The sequence below is a fragment of the Macaca fascicularis genome, chromosome 3 (genome assembly GCF_037993035.2).
Source record: "Macaca fascicularis isolate 582-1 chromosome 3, T2T-MFA8v1.1".
Lineage (NCBI taxonomy): Eukaryota > Metazoa > Chordata > Mammalia > Primates > Cercopithecidae > Macaca > Macaca fascicularis.
Genome location: NC_088377.1, coordinates 108,039,666 through 108,059,557, shown reverse-complemented (window position 1 = coordinate 108,059,557; position 19,892 = coordinate 108,039,666). Strand labels below are relative to the sequence as shown.

General features: G+C 37.9%; 1 protein-coding gene across 3 annotated transcripts in view; it reads right to left on the bottom strand.

Moving 5' to 3' along the window:
* Positions 1–19,892, bottom strand: part of RAPGEF5 (Rap guanine nucleotide exchange factor 5) — a 242,475-nt gene that overhangs the window by 42,008 nt on the left and 180,575 nt on the right. For all 3 annotated transcript variants that reach the window (XR_012432604.1, XM_015447640.3, XM_065542208.1), the window contains 3 exons: positions 7,319–7,397; positions 2,761–2,905; positions 929–1,026 (listed from right to left, as the gene is read on the bottom strand). Coding sequence is in view for 2 of the 3 variants with exons in the window: in XM_015447640.3 (XP_015303126.2) it covers positions 929–1,026; positions 2,761–2,905; positions 7,319–7,397 (322 nt within the window). In the remaining variant the exon portion in view is untranslated. The remainder of the gene's footprint in view (positions 1–928; positions 1,027–2,760; positions 2,906–7,318; positions 7,398–19,892) is intronic.

Below are 19,892 nucleotides of genomic sequence, written 5' to 3'. Positions count from 1 at the left end.
CTGTGGCTAAATCTGAAAACTGAATGACTTGATGTTTTCTTTACCAAAATGAGTAAGGGGACTTAATGGTAATATCACTAATAGTAAAGTTGGGTGTTGCCAATCTGAAAGATTAATGACAGATACCTAGGGGACCCTTAGACATGCCAAGAGTCATTGAGTAAATGGCTCTTTAAAATCTTTCTAAATTGATAAACCTCTGGGAACCCATAAAATTGAGCTTTTAAAATGCTCCACAGGCTGGGTGTGGTGACTCACACCTGTAATCCCAGTACTTTGGGAGGCTGAGGCAGGCGAATCACCTGAGGTTGGGAGTTCAAGACCAGCCTGGCCAACATAGTGAAACTCCATCTCTACTAAAAATACAAAAAAGTAGCCAGGTGTGGTGGTACATGTCTATAATCCCAGCTACTCAGGAGGCTAAGACATGAAAATTGCTCAAACCCAGGAGGTGGAGGTTGCAGTGAGCCAAGATCACGCTGCTGTATTCCAGCCTGAGCAGCAGAGTGACTATATCCCAAAAAATAAAATAAAATAAAATGCTCCACAACTCCCTGAGACCTATTTATTAAACTTTTCCTCCCTATTCCATAGAGATAGTTACAAGCCCCAAAATGACAAGTTACATAGACTTTTAAAATTAAGTAATAATTTACTAATTGTTTTTATGCACCTGGTCGTTATGGCCCAGGCTGTTTTTACTATATAAAACGGGGTTAAAAGAATAGTCAACGAGCTGAATTCCGTGTTCTTTCATTTTGAGTTATAAGAACAAAACACACAATTTACTACTAGAAAAGCTAGGGCATCAAAATGAATATGAGTCAAAATGTTCAAAATCAACTTTTATGTATAAGGCATTCCAAATTCTATCATATTTGCTGCTGTCTTCTTTCATTAACCATAATTAGGAAAATGAAATACTTACTGACGACGGTGCATTCCAAGTATCTTTTGAAATTCTTTCAATTCTTTTTCAAGTATTGGATATTCATAAACGTCATCCAGTACATTCCTATATATGGTCTGGAGAAAAAAGGCAAATGACAGCTGAGTGGTTGAATGCCCATTCTGTAGGGATTAAGACTCATACCATGGCTATCCTAACAGAGGAAATAAGGAGGGATCCAGGACAACGCGCGGGTTTCACCAGGTGCCAATGAGGTCCAGAGTGGGATCATAACTCGTAGCTTCTCTGTCAACTGCCATGGCTCTCTATCTGCTTTCAGGGCCGTAGGTAGAAATTCTGGAAAGAGAACTCTAGAGATCTCTGGCTAGCTGGCTACTAGAGATTTCCATGCCCATTCTATATCTTAAAAAATGATAGGCCAGGCGTGGTGGCTCACACCTGTAATCCCAGCACTTTGGGAGGCCAAGGCAGGCAGACCACGAGGTCAGGAGATGGAGAACATCATGTCTAACACAGTGAAACCGCGTCTCTACTAAAAAAAAAAAAAAAAAAAAAAAAATTAGCCATGTGTGGTAGTGGGCGCCTGTAATCCCAGCTACTCGGGAGGCTGAGGCAGGAGAATGGCGTGAACCCAGGAGGTGGGGCTTGCAGTGAGCCAAGATTGCGCCACTGTACTCCAGCCTGGGCAACAGAGCAAGACTCCATCTCATAATAATAATAATAATAATAATATTGGTTGGGTATGGTGGCTCAGGCTGTAATCCCAACACTCTGGGAGGCTGAGTAGGGAGCATTGCTTGAGCTGAGTACAAGATCAGCCTGGGCAACAAAGCAAGACTCTATCTCTACAAAAAAGAAAAAATTAGCTGAGTGTGGTAGTACATGCCTTTAGTCCCAGATAGTTGGGAGGTTGAGGGGCAAGGATCTCTCAAGCTCAAGAGTTTGAGGTTGCAGTGCACTATGACTGCGTTACTGCACTGCAGCCTGGGTAGCAGAGCAAGACCCTGTCTCAACACACACACACACACACACACACACACAATTCCACATAATCATTTGGGAGAAAAAAGTCAATTGAATTAAATTAAGCAGTTGCTTTGAAAACAACATGAATTTAAAAGAGTTAGTTAGACTCATATTTAACTGGATGTCTAAATGACAACTGAATGTTGAATTCAAAGTGGTTTCCTTCATGAAAGGCTGAGTCTATTTAGGCAGTTGCCTACTCTGAACTAGAACTCTTCCTTGCTAGAATTCCATTCCATTCCTTCTCTGTCCTAACCTGTAGATTTAATATGATTTTGGTGGCAAAAGGAATCCAACTGTCTTACTAATCATCTCTCCAGATAATCATCTGTTGTTGAAAAGATATTGAAGCCTATTAATTAGAAAAAATAAATCAGTTTGTCTCACTCTAAATGTAAATCTACATTATATCTATTTACACATTATTGCTTAAAATTCTCAAAGTATACCATGTCTGACAAATGTTTCATAGAACATATATTGTCAATATAGTTTTTAAATCATAATGTTTTATGCAAATATTACATATAGAGGACTGGTTACTTTAAACTTATAATGAATATCAACATATTAAGCTGTATCAAATTTTGAATGTTTTGGTTTACCTTCCCTAATTATTTCATTAGCAATCAAAATTTCCATGACTTTTAGACATGGAATATCAAGCTTCAGAAGTCAAAATAACTTATATATTCTCTGAATCACAACTTGACTATCACAAGAAAGTTGAATGACTGTTACCTACAAATGAGATTTTTAAGATGCATGACTTAAAGTAAAATCAGTTATTTTGCATCAAAGAATACCTGGAAACATTGGATTACCTTTAAAAACATTTTTGAATGTTCATCTTCATGTAACCAGTCTTTGTACAGAGCAATCCACTGGGAAACAAGATGCAAGACTTTACGTTTCCTACGAGGAACATCTGAGTTTTCCTCTTTGCCTTGATACTTCTTAGCAGAATAGGTGCAAATGGTTAAGAAAAAATTATATTGTTGAAAATTTAAAAATATGAAGACATCCATTTACTCTTATTTTTACAAAATACATGAAGGCATACAAGCGTAAAACATGCAGGAAGAACAGAATACACGTAGGGAGAGCAAACGGTGTGTACTGAAAAGAGCAAAAGCAAACTGAGGAAAATGATTGAAGTATACTCAGTGGGCAGCCAGGAAGTGAAGGGTCGGGCCATTTCACTGGCAGCTGCTGACATGCTTCCATAGGCAACATGTGGTTAATGCCAGCCCGAGGAGATAGTAAGTGGCCCATTAATTTTAACAGTGACTCCAAGAAGAGAGCTAGCTTCAGTACACAGGTGAATACTATTTCAATATATTTTAGGTAAGAATGAGGCCAGGTGCTGTCTGGTCCTCAGAAATTCACATTCTGTAAAACCAGGTGCTTCTAAAGTAGTTCCAAATGAGTATAGATCTCTGGAACACAATTTGTAACATGATTCAAATGCCCACTCCTAGGAATTTACTTAAGAAAACATTGGATACATGTGCGAACACAGAGGTAAAAGGGACTGCTAATTTTCATTTTGATTAAAATAAAAACTAATGGGAAATAGCCTAACTGCCTCAGCAACTGAGAACGGTTGCCTAAGTTATTACATATCCATTTAATGGACTATTCAGCAGTCATAAACATGATGGTCCAGCAGTACATTTACTGACAGAGAATATGCATAATGTAATGTTGAGTAGAAAAGCAAGTAAGAAAAGAATATGTTAGGATGATCTACTTCTGTTAACAATGTTTATTTATATGATTAATCTCACTATCTGGAGAGATATATACTAAATAGTTAACAGTGGCTTCTCAAAGTAATGAGGTTTTAGAGTACATGAATTATTTTTATTGTACTTATTAGCATTTCCTAATTTATATACAATGACCATATGTTAACTATGCTGTTAAAATTACATAAAAATAACAACCTCAAAGGCAAAGTGTTTAAATGACTAGGAATGCAACAGCAGCTTGGCATATTCTAAACTGATCTATTCTTGTTGTCTCCAAAATGATAATTTCTGAGTGTCTTGGACACATTAAAAAGATGACTAGGAATAGGGAATGCTATGACATCAACACTTGAGGGTTGTTGGACAGGATTATATATTCTTTAACACTGATATACAATTGCAAAATTGGAATAAACTTTATGTCAGGCTTTGTAAATATTTTAAAATATAATTTAGTCAATGTCTCCCCATCCTGCAAAAATACATTAAGACCACCTTTGATTTCCACCTGTGAAATAAACTCAGGCAAACACAAAAAAAGTTGCTATTTCTTTTAGTTTTTCTCTTGAAAGGCAAAATACAATAAAGATTTATCTAGGCCAACCATGGTGGCTGATGCTTATAATCCCAGCACTTTGGGAGGCTGAGGCAGGAGGAGTGCTTGAGCCCAGGAGTTTAAGGTCAGCCCAGGTAAGAAAGTGAGACCTTATCTCTACAAAGAAAAAAATTAACTGAGTATGGTGATGCACATCTGTAGACCCAGCTAGTTGGGAGGCTGAGACAGGAGGGTCACTTGAGCCTGGGAGGTTTAGGCTGCAGTGAGCCATGATCAAGCCACTCTACTCAGCCTAGGCAACACAGCAAGACATGTCTCAAAGATTTATCTTACATTATTTCCCCTTAAACAAATGTTCTTCTCTTCTTTTCCTGTGAATATAATACCTTCACTAATATAAAGAAATCAAGAAAATTAAGAAATGCAATTTTTTAGGTCATCATATATAAATGAAGATATGAACTTTGTATTCAAGCTGCATATATATGTTCTACAATTATGGACTAGCAGAATAAAGTAAATGCAAGAAGCAACACTTCAACCATTCCCCATTCATAAACAGTTATCTGCTGTACCTTGTTTTCCTCCCTGCAAGATATATATCTAAAATATATTTACAGGTTAAATTTGCATTTGTATTAATCTGATTTCCAATATTAGGAAACAGACATTCTTTTACATTTTGTCTATGCTAGATTACACTGATTTATAAATTTAGCTGCTGATGGAAATAGTGGGAAGGCATGTGGTGAGAGTTATAACTTCTATGTAATGCACAGAATATTAGCTGGCCCACAGCTATGAATTTAATGCTCTTTATGATGCTATTAAATACTATTACAATAAAAATACTTATCTAAAATATCTAAAACCAGCACAAATAGCTTTAATCTATAAATAATGTTTTAAAACCATTGGAAAAAACCAAATAATTTAGACTACTTCTAAGAAGTTGGTTGTCGGGGAATATGCAACACATCTTCACTAAGATGTGCATAAAAATATCTCACATTAAATACAGATGCCGTTTTTGTTTGTGGTATTATTTCACAAAAGGCAGAGTGCAAATATACAGAAATAATCATAATGAAAGACTTCTGGCTTAAAACGTTTTGAGTTCATGGGTTTTGATTATTGGTAAAAAGGCTGATAAAAATCTGAACCAAAGTTTTGTATATAATGTCTTAGTCAAAGACTCAAAACATATATATGAAAGTTAAGTTCTAGAGATTGTTTAGGGACATCCTATAGTACATTAAATTATTAAATGATAATCACAAATAACATTAGGATCATAGTTAAAGAATGTAGTTTAAAGGCATCTCCTTTAAGTACATTTTATATTACTTGATGGATGAATTGTTTTAGAAATATGTTAGCATTAAAATGTAAATGAAATTAGCTCACAGATACTTTTCCAAAACACTTTTGAAGAAAGAGATGTTCAAAATCTTATCGTGATTGCTAAATGTGGAGCAACACTCCACTTGAAAGCTGTGAAGGAAATCTGCACATATTATTGAAACTTTCCAAATTCAAAACTAACTCACAATGTTTCAAGATCAACTTTATGAACTGGTTCTAAAAAGTGGCAAAATATCTACTATAGCTTTGTTTGGTCATAGGATATAGTAAAGCACTACAAAGTAATCATCATTTCCAATTATACATATATTTTAAGAGAGATGTTACTTTATGTCCTTTATGAAGTTTTAAAGTATTCTTTTAGGTGGGAAAACGCTGTAAAGTTGGGAGACATGTAACAATCATTTAATAGAGAAAGAATATTAAATAAGCATTATCATTAGGTCTTTTGTTTGCTTGTTTTTGAAAGCAGTCTCCCTCTGTCATCTAAACTGGAGAGCAGTGGCGTGGTCTTGGCTCACTGCAGCTTCAATCTCCTGGGCTTAAGTAATCCTCCTCCCTCAGCATCCCATGCAGCTGGGACCACAGGCACATGCCATCATGCCCAGCTAATTTTGGTATGTATCTATATCTATACCTATATCTATATCTATATCTATATCTATATCTCATGCCCAGCTAATTTTGGTATATATCTATATCTATCTATACCAAGTATCTATCTATCTATATACCAAATATGTATATTAGAGATCGCATCTCACTATGTTGCCCAGGCTGCTCTTGAACTCCTGGACCCAAGCAATCCTCCCACCTTGGTCTCCCAAAGTGCTGGAATTGCAGGTGTGAGCCACTGCACCCAGCTATCATTAGGTCTTAATAGAACTTTAGTATATACAAAAGGAATCCATTTTCCTTAAAATTTTCATGTGGTTTAGAGTGGAATCTTCAGTTTCATTTAATAAAAACAGTACAGCAACAGCCTATTTAAATGCTTAAATGCATCTGAATACATTAAATACTGTGAAGCAAGAAGACCACTTGGAGACTTTCAGTAACTTTACATGGCTTTGTTTTGTGGTCTTTCAATGATCCTATGTTGCATCTCTTCTAGTTAGTGAATAAAATTATAAGGCTTCCTTAACTGGTCATTAACCTTCTAATCACATCCATCATTCTAAGAGAGCATGCAGTGACAAAGCTGTGAAAAGATGACAGAGGATTCCAGGGGCTAGGTTTGACCTCCCATGTGGGGGAATGGCCTGTCTCCCCTGAGACACTTGCCAGGAACATGATATCACGTATGTGCATTTTCCTTCACAAGTGGTCTGACACTTAACTGATTCTCCTTTAAGTCCATTTATTCCATGATCTTGCCATTCTACACAGTCTCTTGACTCTGGGGTTTACCCAGCAGGCCAATTTTGCCTCCAGATTTCTAAGCAATCATAAGGCACAGATATGAAGCAAACGTAATATAAACAGTATAATATAGCCACAACATAGAATGTGAAAACAGCCGTTCACATTTCCAGTTTCCTCTGTCTATCTCATTTCATCTTCTACCTTGGATATCATTACATTAATATTTAACATATCCACACTCTACTGTGGGGTTGAATAAATTAAGGAAGGCAGTTAATTCCTAATGTGGGACATCTGTCTGAGAGGAAGTGGTCACAGCAGCCTGAAGATAATGAAGGATATTGCCTTAACAGAGCCTGGCACAAGTCATCAGTTGTCATGAAGACAGTGTACGTGAGAAGGAAGTCATCCAGGAGGGTCTCTGCAAAGAAAAAAAAAAAAATACAAGTAAGCAAAGAGGTGGATAAGAAGAGCAGCTGCTTTCCAGGCCACAGAACCATGTGCATGGCAGAAATATGACAAATTTTGATGGCTGTGGGAGGGATTAGGAGAATTTTTGCCACGAAAGATATTATTTATTAAAATTAAGATACGAAAAACTCCTTATATCAAATGCATCAAGCAATAAGATATTTTTGTTGCAGAGCTCTCTAAACATACAATTTTGTTATCATCTTGTTTTCCTGAAACCTCATTTATATTTGTGGGTAAAGATGATATAGAAAACCAATGCATAAATAATGTGCATTAAAAAATAAATTTTACAAGATTTCTGAGGTGTACACTCAAGTCCTACAGGGAATAAAGCCCTCATGTGTTAATAAATTAAGATTTTTTCCAAAGCCATTTACTTAAGTCTAGGGCAAGAACAATGAATAATAAAACCCAGAAGACACATATCAGGTTCCAAGGCCATTCACCTTTATCTCTTAAATGCATCTTTAAGAAGTTGGGAAAGTGATGAGTGATTTTCTTAGTCTTGAAGAGAGACAGAACTGAGTCCAGTTAAAATTGGAGATCAGGTACAATGTATCACAACATACTTCTTCCTAATTTCTTTTTTCTACCAACCAAACCAGGTTACATTGTTATCATCTTTGTGCTTTGAGTGTTCTTGGAAGAGTTCAGTTTGTATACAATATGGAATTGCTAAAGAGGCAAACACTGACCTTCAATGTAATTTCTAATATGGTACAAAAGATTATTGTTTTCCAGCATTCATGGTTTTTTTGTTTGTTTTTTTTGCTGTACAGATTCTGAAAGTAATTGAGTGGTATGAATTAAAATACTATAATCAAAATGATGCACTTCAAATAAAAGCAGTGATTTGGCAAAGCAGTTTTTGCCATAATAGTCTTTATCTAGTCTCCTTAACTTAAAATTCATTTTACTATACGATTTAATCTTCATGTTTTACATTCCAGATATCACATTTTTAGTTATATAAAACAGTAATAAATTATTAGAGTAATTAGCTTGTGTACTGTTGTTACGGACTGAATGCTTATGTCCTCTGCAACACTCCCACTCCTGCCACTTTATATGTTGAAACCTTACCCCCAGTGTGATGTATAAGGAGGGGGTATTTGAGAGGTAATTAGGATTGGATAAGGCCATGAGGGTTGAGCCCTCATGAATGACATTGCTCTCTTTATAAGAGTCCTGAGAAAGCTCCTTTCCTCTCTCTACCACACAAGGATATGGGAAGACTGTGGTCTATGAACCAGGAAGCAGGTCCTCACCAAACACTGAATCTGCCAGCACCTTGATCTTGGACTCCCCAGTCTCTAGGCTGTGAGAAATAAATGTCTGTTGTTTAAGCCTCCCAGGCTATGGTATTTTGTTAGAGCAGCTTAAGCTGACTAAGACATATACTCAATAGCGCTTATGCTCTCCAAGATCTACACCTTATAATGATGATGTGTAAGTAAAAATAATTGCCCAGTATAGAGCCCTATAGCGCTACATCGAAGACTGGATGAAAGAAAATCTCCAGAATTTTTAGGAATAACCAGTAATATTTACTTTAAAAGTTAATCAGAAAAACAAGGTTATATTTATGAACACAAAACTCTGATATAAGAGGTTGTGGATGACATCTATAATTCTATATTAGCTGCAGGGCATAACTTATTTCTGCTTGGTGGCAGAATATCAAGGTAATCCTAATCCACATAGGTAAGTGGTTGCAAATGGCAATTCTTTTAAAAGCTTGCTTTTTAATTGCAAGATGCCCATAATTAAAATGAACCAAAGGTGTTAATGAAGAGTATTAATGGAATTTATCTGAAAGATATTTTATCTATAAGTCATAGTATTCCTTGTCAAAATAATAAATTTGACAAATTTTCTTATTTAAAACATGTTTTTAAAAGTCTAAACTTACATTGTTATATCACACTGCAATATGTTAGCAATCACTAGTCTAACTTACTATTTACTCTACAGCAAAAGCAAATTCCTAAACAGATATACCTGGGCCTTGCTGGGCATAAATGAGAACTAGTACAAAAAAGCTGTGGTAGTGTGCCTGATCCGACAATGTTACATGTATGAGTGGACATGCACAGCCTGCGTACGCAGAAGAGCCAGGGGCCCCCTACTAGAGTCTCTGTTTATGAACGTTTCAAATATACGAACAAGGCACGGGAAGGTTTACTTTACTTGTCTCCAAACAAGTTAACCTGGCAGCTCAAGTTAATCACTGGTCATCCTAAAGAGAAATTTGGAATATATAATGTGTGCCTTTCATTACAGTTTTTAAAAACAGTTTCAAGTGGCTGGGCGCAGTGGCTCAAGCCTGTAATCCCAGCACTTTGGGAGGCCGAGACGAGTGGATCACGAGGTCAGGAGATCGAGACCATCCTGGCTAACACGGTGAAACCCAGTCTGTACTAAAAAATACAAAAAACTAGCCGGGTGAGGTGGCAGGCGCCTGTAGTCCCAGCTACTCAGGAGGCTGAGGCAGGAGAATGGTGTAAACTGGGGAGGTGGAGCTTGCAGTGAGCTGAGATCCGGCCACTGCCCTCCAGCCTGGGCGACAGAGCGAAACTCCGTCTCAAAAAAAGAAAAAAAAAAATCAGTTTCAATTAAAATTGATCACTTGCATATTAGCTGGCAACCAAGGATATTTTGGAAATACAATTTGAAAACTATCCCTCTGGGATTCTGTTGAAGAGTAATGTTTACAAATTACAACATTTCTCTGTGTTAAATGTGATTGATGGAAATCCTCAACCTTTCCTGTCTGATTAGAAATTAAGCTGAATCTGGCCAGGTGTGGTGGCTCACATCTGTAATCCCAGCACTTTGAGAGGCTGAGGTGAGTAGATCACTTGAGGCCAGCAGCTAGAGACCAGCCTGGCCGACATTGTGAAACCCCATCTCTACTATTAAAAAAAAAAAAATAGCTGGGTGTAGTGGTGCACGCCTGTAATCCCAGTTACTAAGGAGGTTGAGGTGGGAGGATGGCTTGAACTCAGGAGGTGGAAGTTGCAGTGAGCCAAGATCATGTCACTGCCCTCTAGCCTGTGCAACAGTGAGACTCTGTGTCAAAAAAAAAAAAAAAGCTGAATCTTCTCAGACACTCAGGAGGCTGAGACAGGAGGATGGCTTGAACCCACGTGGCAGAGGCTGCAAGTGAGCCAAGATTATGCCACCGCACTTTAGCCTGGGCAACAAAGAGAGAGTTTGTCTCAAAAAAAAAAAAAAAAAAAAAAAAAAAGTTAAGCTGATTCTTTTGTGCACTCAATGTTAGATACAAGCAGCAAGGACAACAGAGTAGTTTTTTTTGTTTTGTTTTGTTTTTTTGAGACTGTCACCCAGGCTGGAGTGCAGTGGTGCGATTCCGGCTCACCGCAAACTTCACCTCCCAGGTTCAAGTGATTCTTGTACCTCAGCCTCCCATGTAGCTGGGACTACTGGCATGCACCACCATGTCCAGCTAATTTTTGTAGTTTGAGTAGAGATGGGGTTTCACCATATTGGCTGGGGTGGTCTCAAACTCCTGGTCTCAAGTGATCTGCCCACCTCGGCCTCCCAAAGTGCTGGGATTACAGGCATCAGCCACTGAGCCTGGCCAACAGAGTAGCTTTGAATCTAGTTTAGGGTTTTCAATGGCTCTTGTAGATAGGAGCCACCAGTATGCAGAAACCACTGGGTAACAGCATTGAGAGGGAGCTGGCATTTACAATGCTGGATGTGACATACAGGTTCAGACTCTTTGGGGTGTTCTTACACTTAGCTGCATTTAATGAGATTAGAACTATTCTCTAATCAAGAGTTACTCCATTAGTAGCTGAGATTAAAAAGAACACCATTAAACCATTAACTTTGACATAACCAGTCATTCCATTCCAGAACAACCTTAGATAATGAACTATCAGAGTCTGGTTGGATGGTGGCAAATCCATTTGGCATTCAATTCAATTAATCAGCTCACATATGACAATATTTTGTAAAGGGCTTTGACCCAGAAATGCCTATTTTCTCCTAAGCTAATATCATATTTAAAATTCAACAGCACTTACCTAATTATCTCTCTGTCATAGAAATATTAATTAAAATAAAAACAATGAGGCTATACAAAAACAGCTCCAGTTGAAGTCCTAATAAATAGTTAAAAATTCTAATGAATAGAACAGATTCCCAATACTCCTAACTCAAATATCTCTCTAACTGCCATATTGTTCTAAATTTTTCTATATAAAGAGCTTTCTTTTATTCTTTTCCAGCATTCATGTTTTTTTTTTTCTTTGCTCTACAGATTCTGAAAGTAATTGAGTGGCACGAATTAAAATACTATAATCAAAATGATGCACTTCAAATAAAAGTGCATTTTATAATAGCCATGCTTCCAAAAAAGAGGCTGTCCCATTGGTATTTAGAGATATTTTTAGAACCATGATGGTTATATGAATGATCCCCTGAAGACTATTAGCTGACAATAGCCATTTAGAAAGACTAGCAAATCCACTGGCATCCAAATTAAAACACTATAATTATCTATTACACTACATAGTACTTAATAATAATTTAAGACAACAGGCAGAAAAGCATGTTTGTATACATAAAAGTATCTTTCATTTAAACAAATTCATAGTTGCCATACATACTAACATTCTGAATAAAAAAGGTATTCATTTTGATTTCTAATTTTGTGAATACCTAGGCATATTAATATGCATATATTAATATGCAAAAACTTTTTCTTTGAGAGAGAGATATATATATATTTTTTTTTTGAGATGGAATTTCGCTCTTGTTATCTAGGCTGGAGTGCAGTGGTGCGATCTCAGCTCACTGCAACCTCCACCTCCCAGGTTCAAGCGATTCTCCGGCCTCAGCTTCCCGAGTAGTTGGGACTACAGGTATGCACTACCATGCCCGGCTAATTTTTGTATTTTTAGTAGAGATGGGGGTTTCACCATATTGGCCAGGCTGGTCTCGAACTTCTGACCTCAGGTGATCTGCCTGCCTCAGCCTCCCAAAGTGCTGGGATTACAGATGTGAGCCGCAGTGCCAGCCATTTTCTTTGATATTCTACGCATTAAGTCAATTACTAAATCTAATCCTAAATTATTGGCTTATCACTAAATTTTTGGGACTATCCTCCCCACTCCAAAATAAAATAATACTTTTGTAGTAGCTTTTTGAATACAAGAAACATCCTTGCAAGTAAAAAAGTAACATCTTGATCATCATTGAAATTGGAAGGTAAATACTTCTACAGTTTTAACTATTATAAAACTTGAAATAAAATATATATAGAAATGGTTCTGAAATCCATGCATGTAATTAGCTATACTGATGTCATATAGGACTTTTCCCTATCATCTGCTACTATTTTAACTTTTTGGGGGGGTTTTTTGAAATGGAGTCTCACTCTGTCACCCAGGCTGGAGTGCAGTGGCATGATCTTGGCTCACAGCAACTCCCGCCTCTTGGGTTCAAGCTATTCTCCTGCCTCAGCCTCTGGAGCAACTGGGATTACAGGCACACACCACCATACCTGGCTAATTTTTGTATTTTTAGTAGAGATGGGGGTTTCACCATGTTGGCCAGGTTGGTGTCTTGAACTCCTGACCTCAGGTGATCTGCCCACCCGGGTTCCCAAAGTTCTGGTATTACAGGCATGAGCCACCGTGTCTGGCCTATTTTAATTTTTAAGTCATATAAAAACAATTATCTATTTTTATTTAATTTTATTTGAATGTATTTCTCTTGTATGTACTAATTAAAACGTTTTTCTCAGTCTCATTTTAAGTATACAAAGCTCTAAAAATTCCCATTTTATTTCTGCAAAACATAAGTATCCCTAGAGCATCCTAGAGTTATGACAAGGTAGACTAGTAAGAGGTTTGGTACAGACCATTTTCATGGAGTTCTGTTATATATAAATGTAATCAAATTTAAAAAAACGGATCCAAATGTTACCAAAAGGTCTAATGCTTTCTTTGCAACATAAAAACAAAAAAACAAAACAAAACCCTGAAGTCTAAAAATCACTAGAAGTATAGCGTTATGTAGGAAAAATTATAGAAATCTACCTTGGTTATTTTTTTCAATACTCATAAGCAAAATGCACTGCGATAATGAAACCACTCATCTGTTAAAGTGAATTACCAAGAAAGCAAATTAAAAGAATTTGGACAGGAAACTGCCTAGAGTAGCCATTTAATCCAAGTATAGTGATGTGAATAGTCAACATATCTGTATTAACTCATATTTCCTGAAGTACTGTTAGCAGTTTTGTTTCACCTGTATTTCTGCCTCAGATGCAATGAAATTTAAGGCACTCTAAAACATATTCTACTTAACCTTCATTTCAAGAAGCCAAGAGAAAAGCTTTGAACATGAAAGGGCCCATTTCTGGTCCTGAAATGTTACAACTTGCCATTATTTTTTGAGAAGCAGTGCCAAAATGTACCATGTAATTTGATTAAGCACAAATAAATGTTTTTTTCATGTTCAGGTTGGAATAATAGATTAAAGTGCTATGCCATTAAAAGCAATGCTTCTTTCCCTGTGTATCTCACATTTCTGAAAGTGATATTAATGACCTCAAACACAGCTTTTTACTACAGCTCCTAAATTCACTTCATTCCTGCCAATTCTTACAGTCTCACCCTAGCGTTTTGTTTGGCCATTCTAACATAACCAAATCTTGAGATCTAGCTTTATTTTTAGGTATTTGTGGCAGAAAAAAAAAAAGCTTACTTATTTAATGCTGTTTATACATCAAATCTTAAAAGTCACCCCTTTAAATGACAGGAACTTACTACAGACAGTGCTTGGGGACACTCTTCAAATAATCAAATCTGTTTTTATTTTAACTTGTAAAATTCAGTTTTAGAATCCTATCATTCCTTCTTCAAGAAAGAATGATTTGAATGCAACAGGTATTCTGTTCCTAGCTACACTTAATTCTATTCACTGCCTTTTAAAAATGTTACTAGGAGGAGCACAGAGTAATAAACAGGGGGCTTGTCTGCCTTCTCCAGGCTGCAGCCCTCAGAGAAAGGGTGCAGGTCACCCTGGGGCTAAGAGCAGTGAGCAGCCTCATAGCTCCTGCTGTTACATCCCCAATCAGCTGCTCTCAGTGTTTAGGTACAATTGCAGCCCATTCATGGCACGTGCATGTGTCTGCCAAGTATGCGGGGGAAGCTCAGAAAACAGTATAAAGAATACCATAGAATCAGAGAGCTGGAAATCTAACGGGGTAGCCTAAGGCATAGTCCTTAATCTCTCTAGGCTTTAGTTAAGTCACCTGTAAAGTGGCCATCGTATCTATACCTAGTAGAGTTATAGTAAAGATTAAATAAGATAGTATATCTAAAGCAACTGGCAGAGAGCCTGGTATACCCTAGGCACTCTACATAAATACTACCTATTCTTTATTTTTATAAAATAAAATTATTTCAACCTTATCCCAATTCTCCAAGTGCTACCAATCCACCAACAAAAACTGAGTATTGAGAACTATGAATTTCCAAGAAGAATTGGAGGATGAAAAGGAGAAGCAAATGTGAGCAAAGCAATGGATGTGGGTGGGTCTGTGGCTGAGTCACAAACCTGTGGTCTTGGGACTTGCAGGTCTTGTTTAGTCCCTAGAGATGCTTTCTGGGAGTTGACAAAATTTAAAAGTCAGAAGATCTGGCAACACCAGGGCCACATCTCCTATGGCAACCATGTTTAGAGCCAACTTGCCCACTTTATGCAGGAGGCACTCTCCAGTTCATCACCCTTCTGTTCTGGCAGGCTTCACTCACTCACTCTCACTGCCTGTGGACACGCAAGTTGGTAAGTCTTGGTCTACAGCATAGTTGTATAGTAGTAATAGAAGAGATCACATAGTATAATTGAAAAGTAAAGCTAGAGAAGTAGGTTGGAGGCAATTCCTGAAGGATCTTTGAATGCTAAATTAAGGAGCCTGGGGCTTATTCCACAGGAAAAGGGAAGTGAAGGGAGGTTTTCAAGACCAGAAGTGACAAGAGAGATGTGAGTTAAGCTTGCTTCATCACGGAAGTCAGACTGGATAAGGGAAGGATAAGGGGAGGGAGGTGAGTTTGCTTTTAAACTTGCTGAGCTTGGGTTCCCCAGGTTACTCTAAGGAAAGCTACTAGGAAAAAATATCAAAGACCAGAGCTTGCCAAAGAGGGTTACAGTTATGATTGTGGGAGCCAGTACCTAAAGAGGATGGCTATGGCCAACACAATTTCTCAGAAAAAGAAGCAGCAGTCTAAGGGAGTGGGATATTGACGTTTAGGTGATGGTAAGGGAAAGATGAGTTAAGGAAGGGGAAAGAAAAGGAGGAGAGAAACAGAATAAAGAGAAATGAACGTACATTCAATAGCCTCCTTTCTGTAAACAAACAAACAAGAGACACAAATGTAATAAACCAACAAAAAAGAAAAGGATTGGAAATAAGAGTGTTAAATGCTGCTTGAAGAGGCTTTATTGGGCTCAGGACTCAAAGAGCACTGGATTTGTTATGTGGACAGTCCCTGGTTTGATGACCTTGGAGAGATGCCCCTTGGTCAAGGATGGGGGCATACTCTAGTTAAAAGGAGCTAAGGATATTCTGATAATCAGTGCTCAGACCATATATCACACCGTTTTGGTTTTTTTCCCCCGCCAAGACTCCTCTTAAAGTTGTAGAGCTCATTGTTTAGAAAGAGCAGTTGCTCTCACAAGGAGCTGGGATGAAAAATTTCTCAATAATCAATACAATTATCATTTCATTTAACTGTATAGATTATAATGTGGGAATTGTCGTGGGCAAGAAGCCTTCAGTACCAATCTGCCAGCATCTACCAACAAAAATTAATATCCAGCTCTAACACTCACTCAGTCCAACATAACTGACCTCTCAGAGTTGCTGCATGGTTGTCTGATTAACATCACACACGTGTTCTAAACATACAAGCTGTGTTTCTAAGTGTTTGTCAATTCAGCATTCTTAATTTTCAGGAAACAAAGAAAAATTAATTTAAAGATAATATCCTAATTAGAAGCCTGAGACATGGTTATTATAAGCAAATTAATAGTCATTCTAATAGCTGAATCGACTTAGGACATGTGTAATGTTTTTACCTCTCAAGCACCAAAAGGATCTGTATTATCAACTTTTTTCAAAACGTGAAATACATCATCATTCCAAATGTTAATATTAGCATTATATTTCAGAAAAATAACATTTTATTTACTTTTTTTTTCTGATGTATTAGTACGTTCTCATGCTGCTAATAAAGACATACCAGAGACTGGGTAATCTATAAAGGAAAGAGGTTTAAAGGACTCACAGTTCCACATGGCTCGGGAGGCCTCACAATCATGGTGGGGGACGAAAGAAGAGCAAAGGCATGTCTTACATGGTGGCAGGCAAAGGAGTGTGTGCAGGGGAACTCCCCTTTATAAAACCATCAGATCTCATGAGACTTATTCACTATCATGAGAACTGCAGGGGAAAGACTTGCCCCATGATTCAATTCCCTCCCATCGGGTCCCTCCCATGACATGCGAGAATTATAGGAGATACAATTCAAGATGAGATTTGGGTGGGGTGGGGACACAGCTAAACCATATCAGCTGGTTAACAGAAATTCTAGGAATTCTAGACAGACTTATTTTCTTCCAAGTTTAGCAATGAATAGTCAACTGCCTCTTTTAAGACTAAGGATTGGCACAATAGCTAGATTATATTAAAGATAAGAAGATATTCTACAAAACTAATTTAAAGTAAACATAAGTAAACACAATTAAGGCTTATTTGTTTGTTTTTGAGATAGAGTCTTGCTATGTCACCCAGGCTGGAGTACAGTGGTGTGATCTCGGCTCACTGCAGCTTCCACTTACCGGGTTCAGGCAATTCTCCTGTCTCAGCCTCCTGAACAGCTGGGACTACAGGAGTCCACCACCACGCCTGGCTAATTTTTTTCTTTTTTTTAGCAGAGGTGGAGTTTCACCATGTTGGTCAGGCTGGTCTCAACCTCCTGACCTCAAATGATCCACCGACCTTGGCCTCCCAAAGTGCTGGGATTATAGGCGTGAGCCACTGCGCCTGGGCAACTAAGCCTCTTTCTAAATAATCTGGCACAGGATCTTACATATACCGACAATTTTCAGCACAAGAAAATTTACTTTAATGTATTGCCTGTATTTAAAAATATTGCTAGGACAAATAAAACAACAGAGGCAGACACGTCTCTGTGTTCTGGTTCCAGAGCTGTCATTAGTGTTCTTTTCAATAACGCACAGCTGCTTTCTTTCTCACACAGGTGAAAGGAAGACTCATGTTTTTGGGTCACAGAGAAAGGTTTGGTCAGCAACCATTTACTGAACTTCTGTAACTAAGGGATGACCACTGTGCCCTCTGCCATGGAGAATGGAAAGTTGTTCACAGGGCTTGGGAATCTGATTGGTGAGATAATTAAATGACCACATAAGGCATCCTCCACACCCCAGGCTGGTGTCTATCACACTCCTGTGAATGTCTGGGCAGTCCTCCACACCCCAACCCCTACCCAGCACATGCCATTGGCCTTGTGTCACCTAAGATGTTCCTATCAAGTTGTCTTCCATGTAAGTGCCAGGATGCTGAAGTTCCTTTATTCCTATTCAAATTTTATTTTGTCTTTATTTTCTAGGGAGCCCCAAATTTGTTTGAACCATATCTATCTGGCCATGCACCAGGAAGCCAGAGTGGCTTCAATGGGCAAAGAGAAAAAGTAAGGGAGGAAAATAAATAGCGGCCTCGCTAGTTAAACATACTCACAGCAGCCACCCTTTTGTGCCAGTACTAATGATAATCGCCGAATCATCGCCCAACATCCCACACCTGTTAACACTAAGGGCTTTACCTACATGACCTGTGCCCGTCATATCCACCCTAGAAGGTAGGTTGCACATTATCTTTTTTGAGATGACAGCACTGAGGCTGAGATGAGTAAAGTGAATAACCACCCAGGGCTCCTCAGCAAGATGATGTCTGAAGGGCCTAAGTCCCAGCCCTGGTTCTTTCATGACACTATGCTCTCCTGAGAGTGTGGACCCAAATAACCCATCTGGTTTATGGGAAAAGAAAATGCAGGAAAGTAACAGAATCTCCAGGTTTGGAAGGGGGAGTAGAGTCATAGACACAAGAAGGTGGTCTTTTATTGGTCTTAAATCACCAAAGATGCCCCTATAAAGTTGTTTTCTAAGTGCCAGGATGCTAGAGTTCCTTTATTCCTACTCAAATTTTACTTTATTTTTTATTTTTTAGTGGACACCTGGCCATAGCAAATAGATATGAGATCAGCCAATTTGCTTTTCAAAAGGTAGAACTGACAATCACATGGAAGGATTGAAATGGTCCACAAATTCGCAATGCTTTTAAGATTGGCCAATTATACATACTTATATTTTTAAAAATCGAAATATAAAGGCGAAAACTAAAAAAAATTGTTTGCAAAAGGCCAAATCATAAAATTCTTCCCTCCTTTCTAGATAAATTCTCTATATGAAAGATTATACTGAAAAAAACATTTTTCTACTCAACATATCAACTAAGTTTCCTCTAATTCAGTTCTGACACTACCTGGAGATAGCACAGACCTCACAGACTAGGGGCTCAATCCCACAAGACTGTATCCCACTTTAGATGCCAATCACAAATCTCAGGTTGTCACCTGTACTTCTGACCAATGGGTTGTATATCAGGGTTCTCACACCCACCCTCTGTGGTCTGATAATTGCCTGTTAAGGGCTCACTAAACTCAGGGAAACATTACTTACACTTACTGTTTTCTTATAAAGGAGATGAAGATGAATGGTCAGGTGAAAAATAGTTACACAGCATGAGTTCTAAAAAAGTCCTGAGCACAGAAGCCTCTGTTTCTGTGGGGTTTGGGTGCACTATCTTTATGGCACATGGATATGTTCACCGACCTGGGAGCTCTCTGAATTGCATTGTTTAGAGTTTTTACAGAAGCTTCATTAGGTAGGCATGATTGATTAAATCATGGACTACTGGCAATTAAGTCAATCTCCATCTCCCTCCCCTCCCCAGAGGTTGAGGGTTGGGACCAAAAGTTCCATCTCTCTAGTCATGCCTTGTCTTTCTGGCAACCAGCTCTCATCCTGAAGCTACCTAGGGACCCCAGCCACCAGTCATCATATCAGCAAACAAAAAGATTCTCCTATCACTCTAGAGATTCCAAAGGTCTTAGAAACTCTTGTGTTAGGAATAAGGGATTAAAACCAAATACTAAAACAAAAGATGCTCCTATCACCTCTATCACCCACGAAATTCCATAGTTTTAAGAGCTCCGTACCAGTGGTAGAGACCAAGTATGTATTTATTATGTCACAATAATAGAATATTATATATAATTAGATACTAAAATCTACTCTTATAAACACAAATTTAATTTGT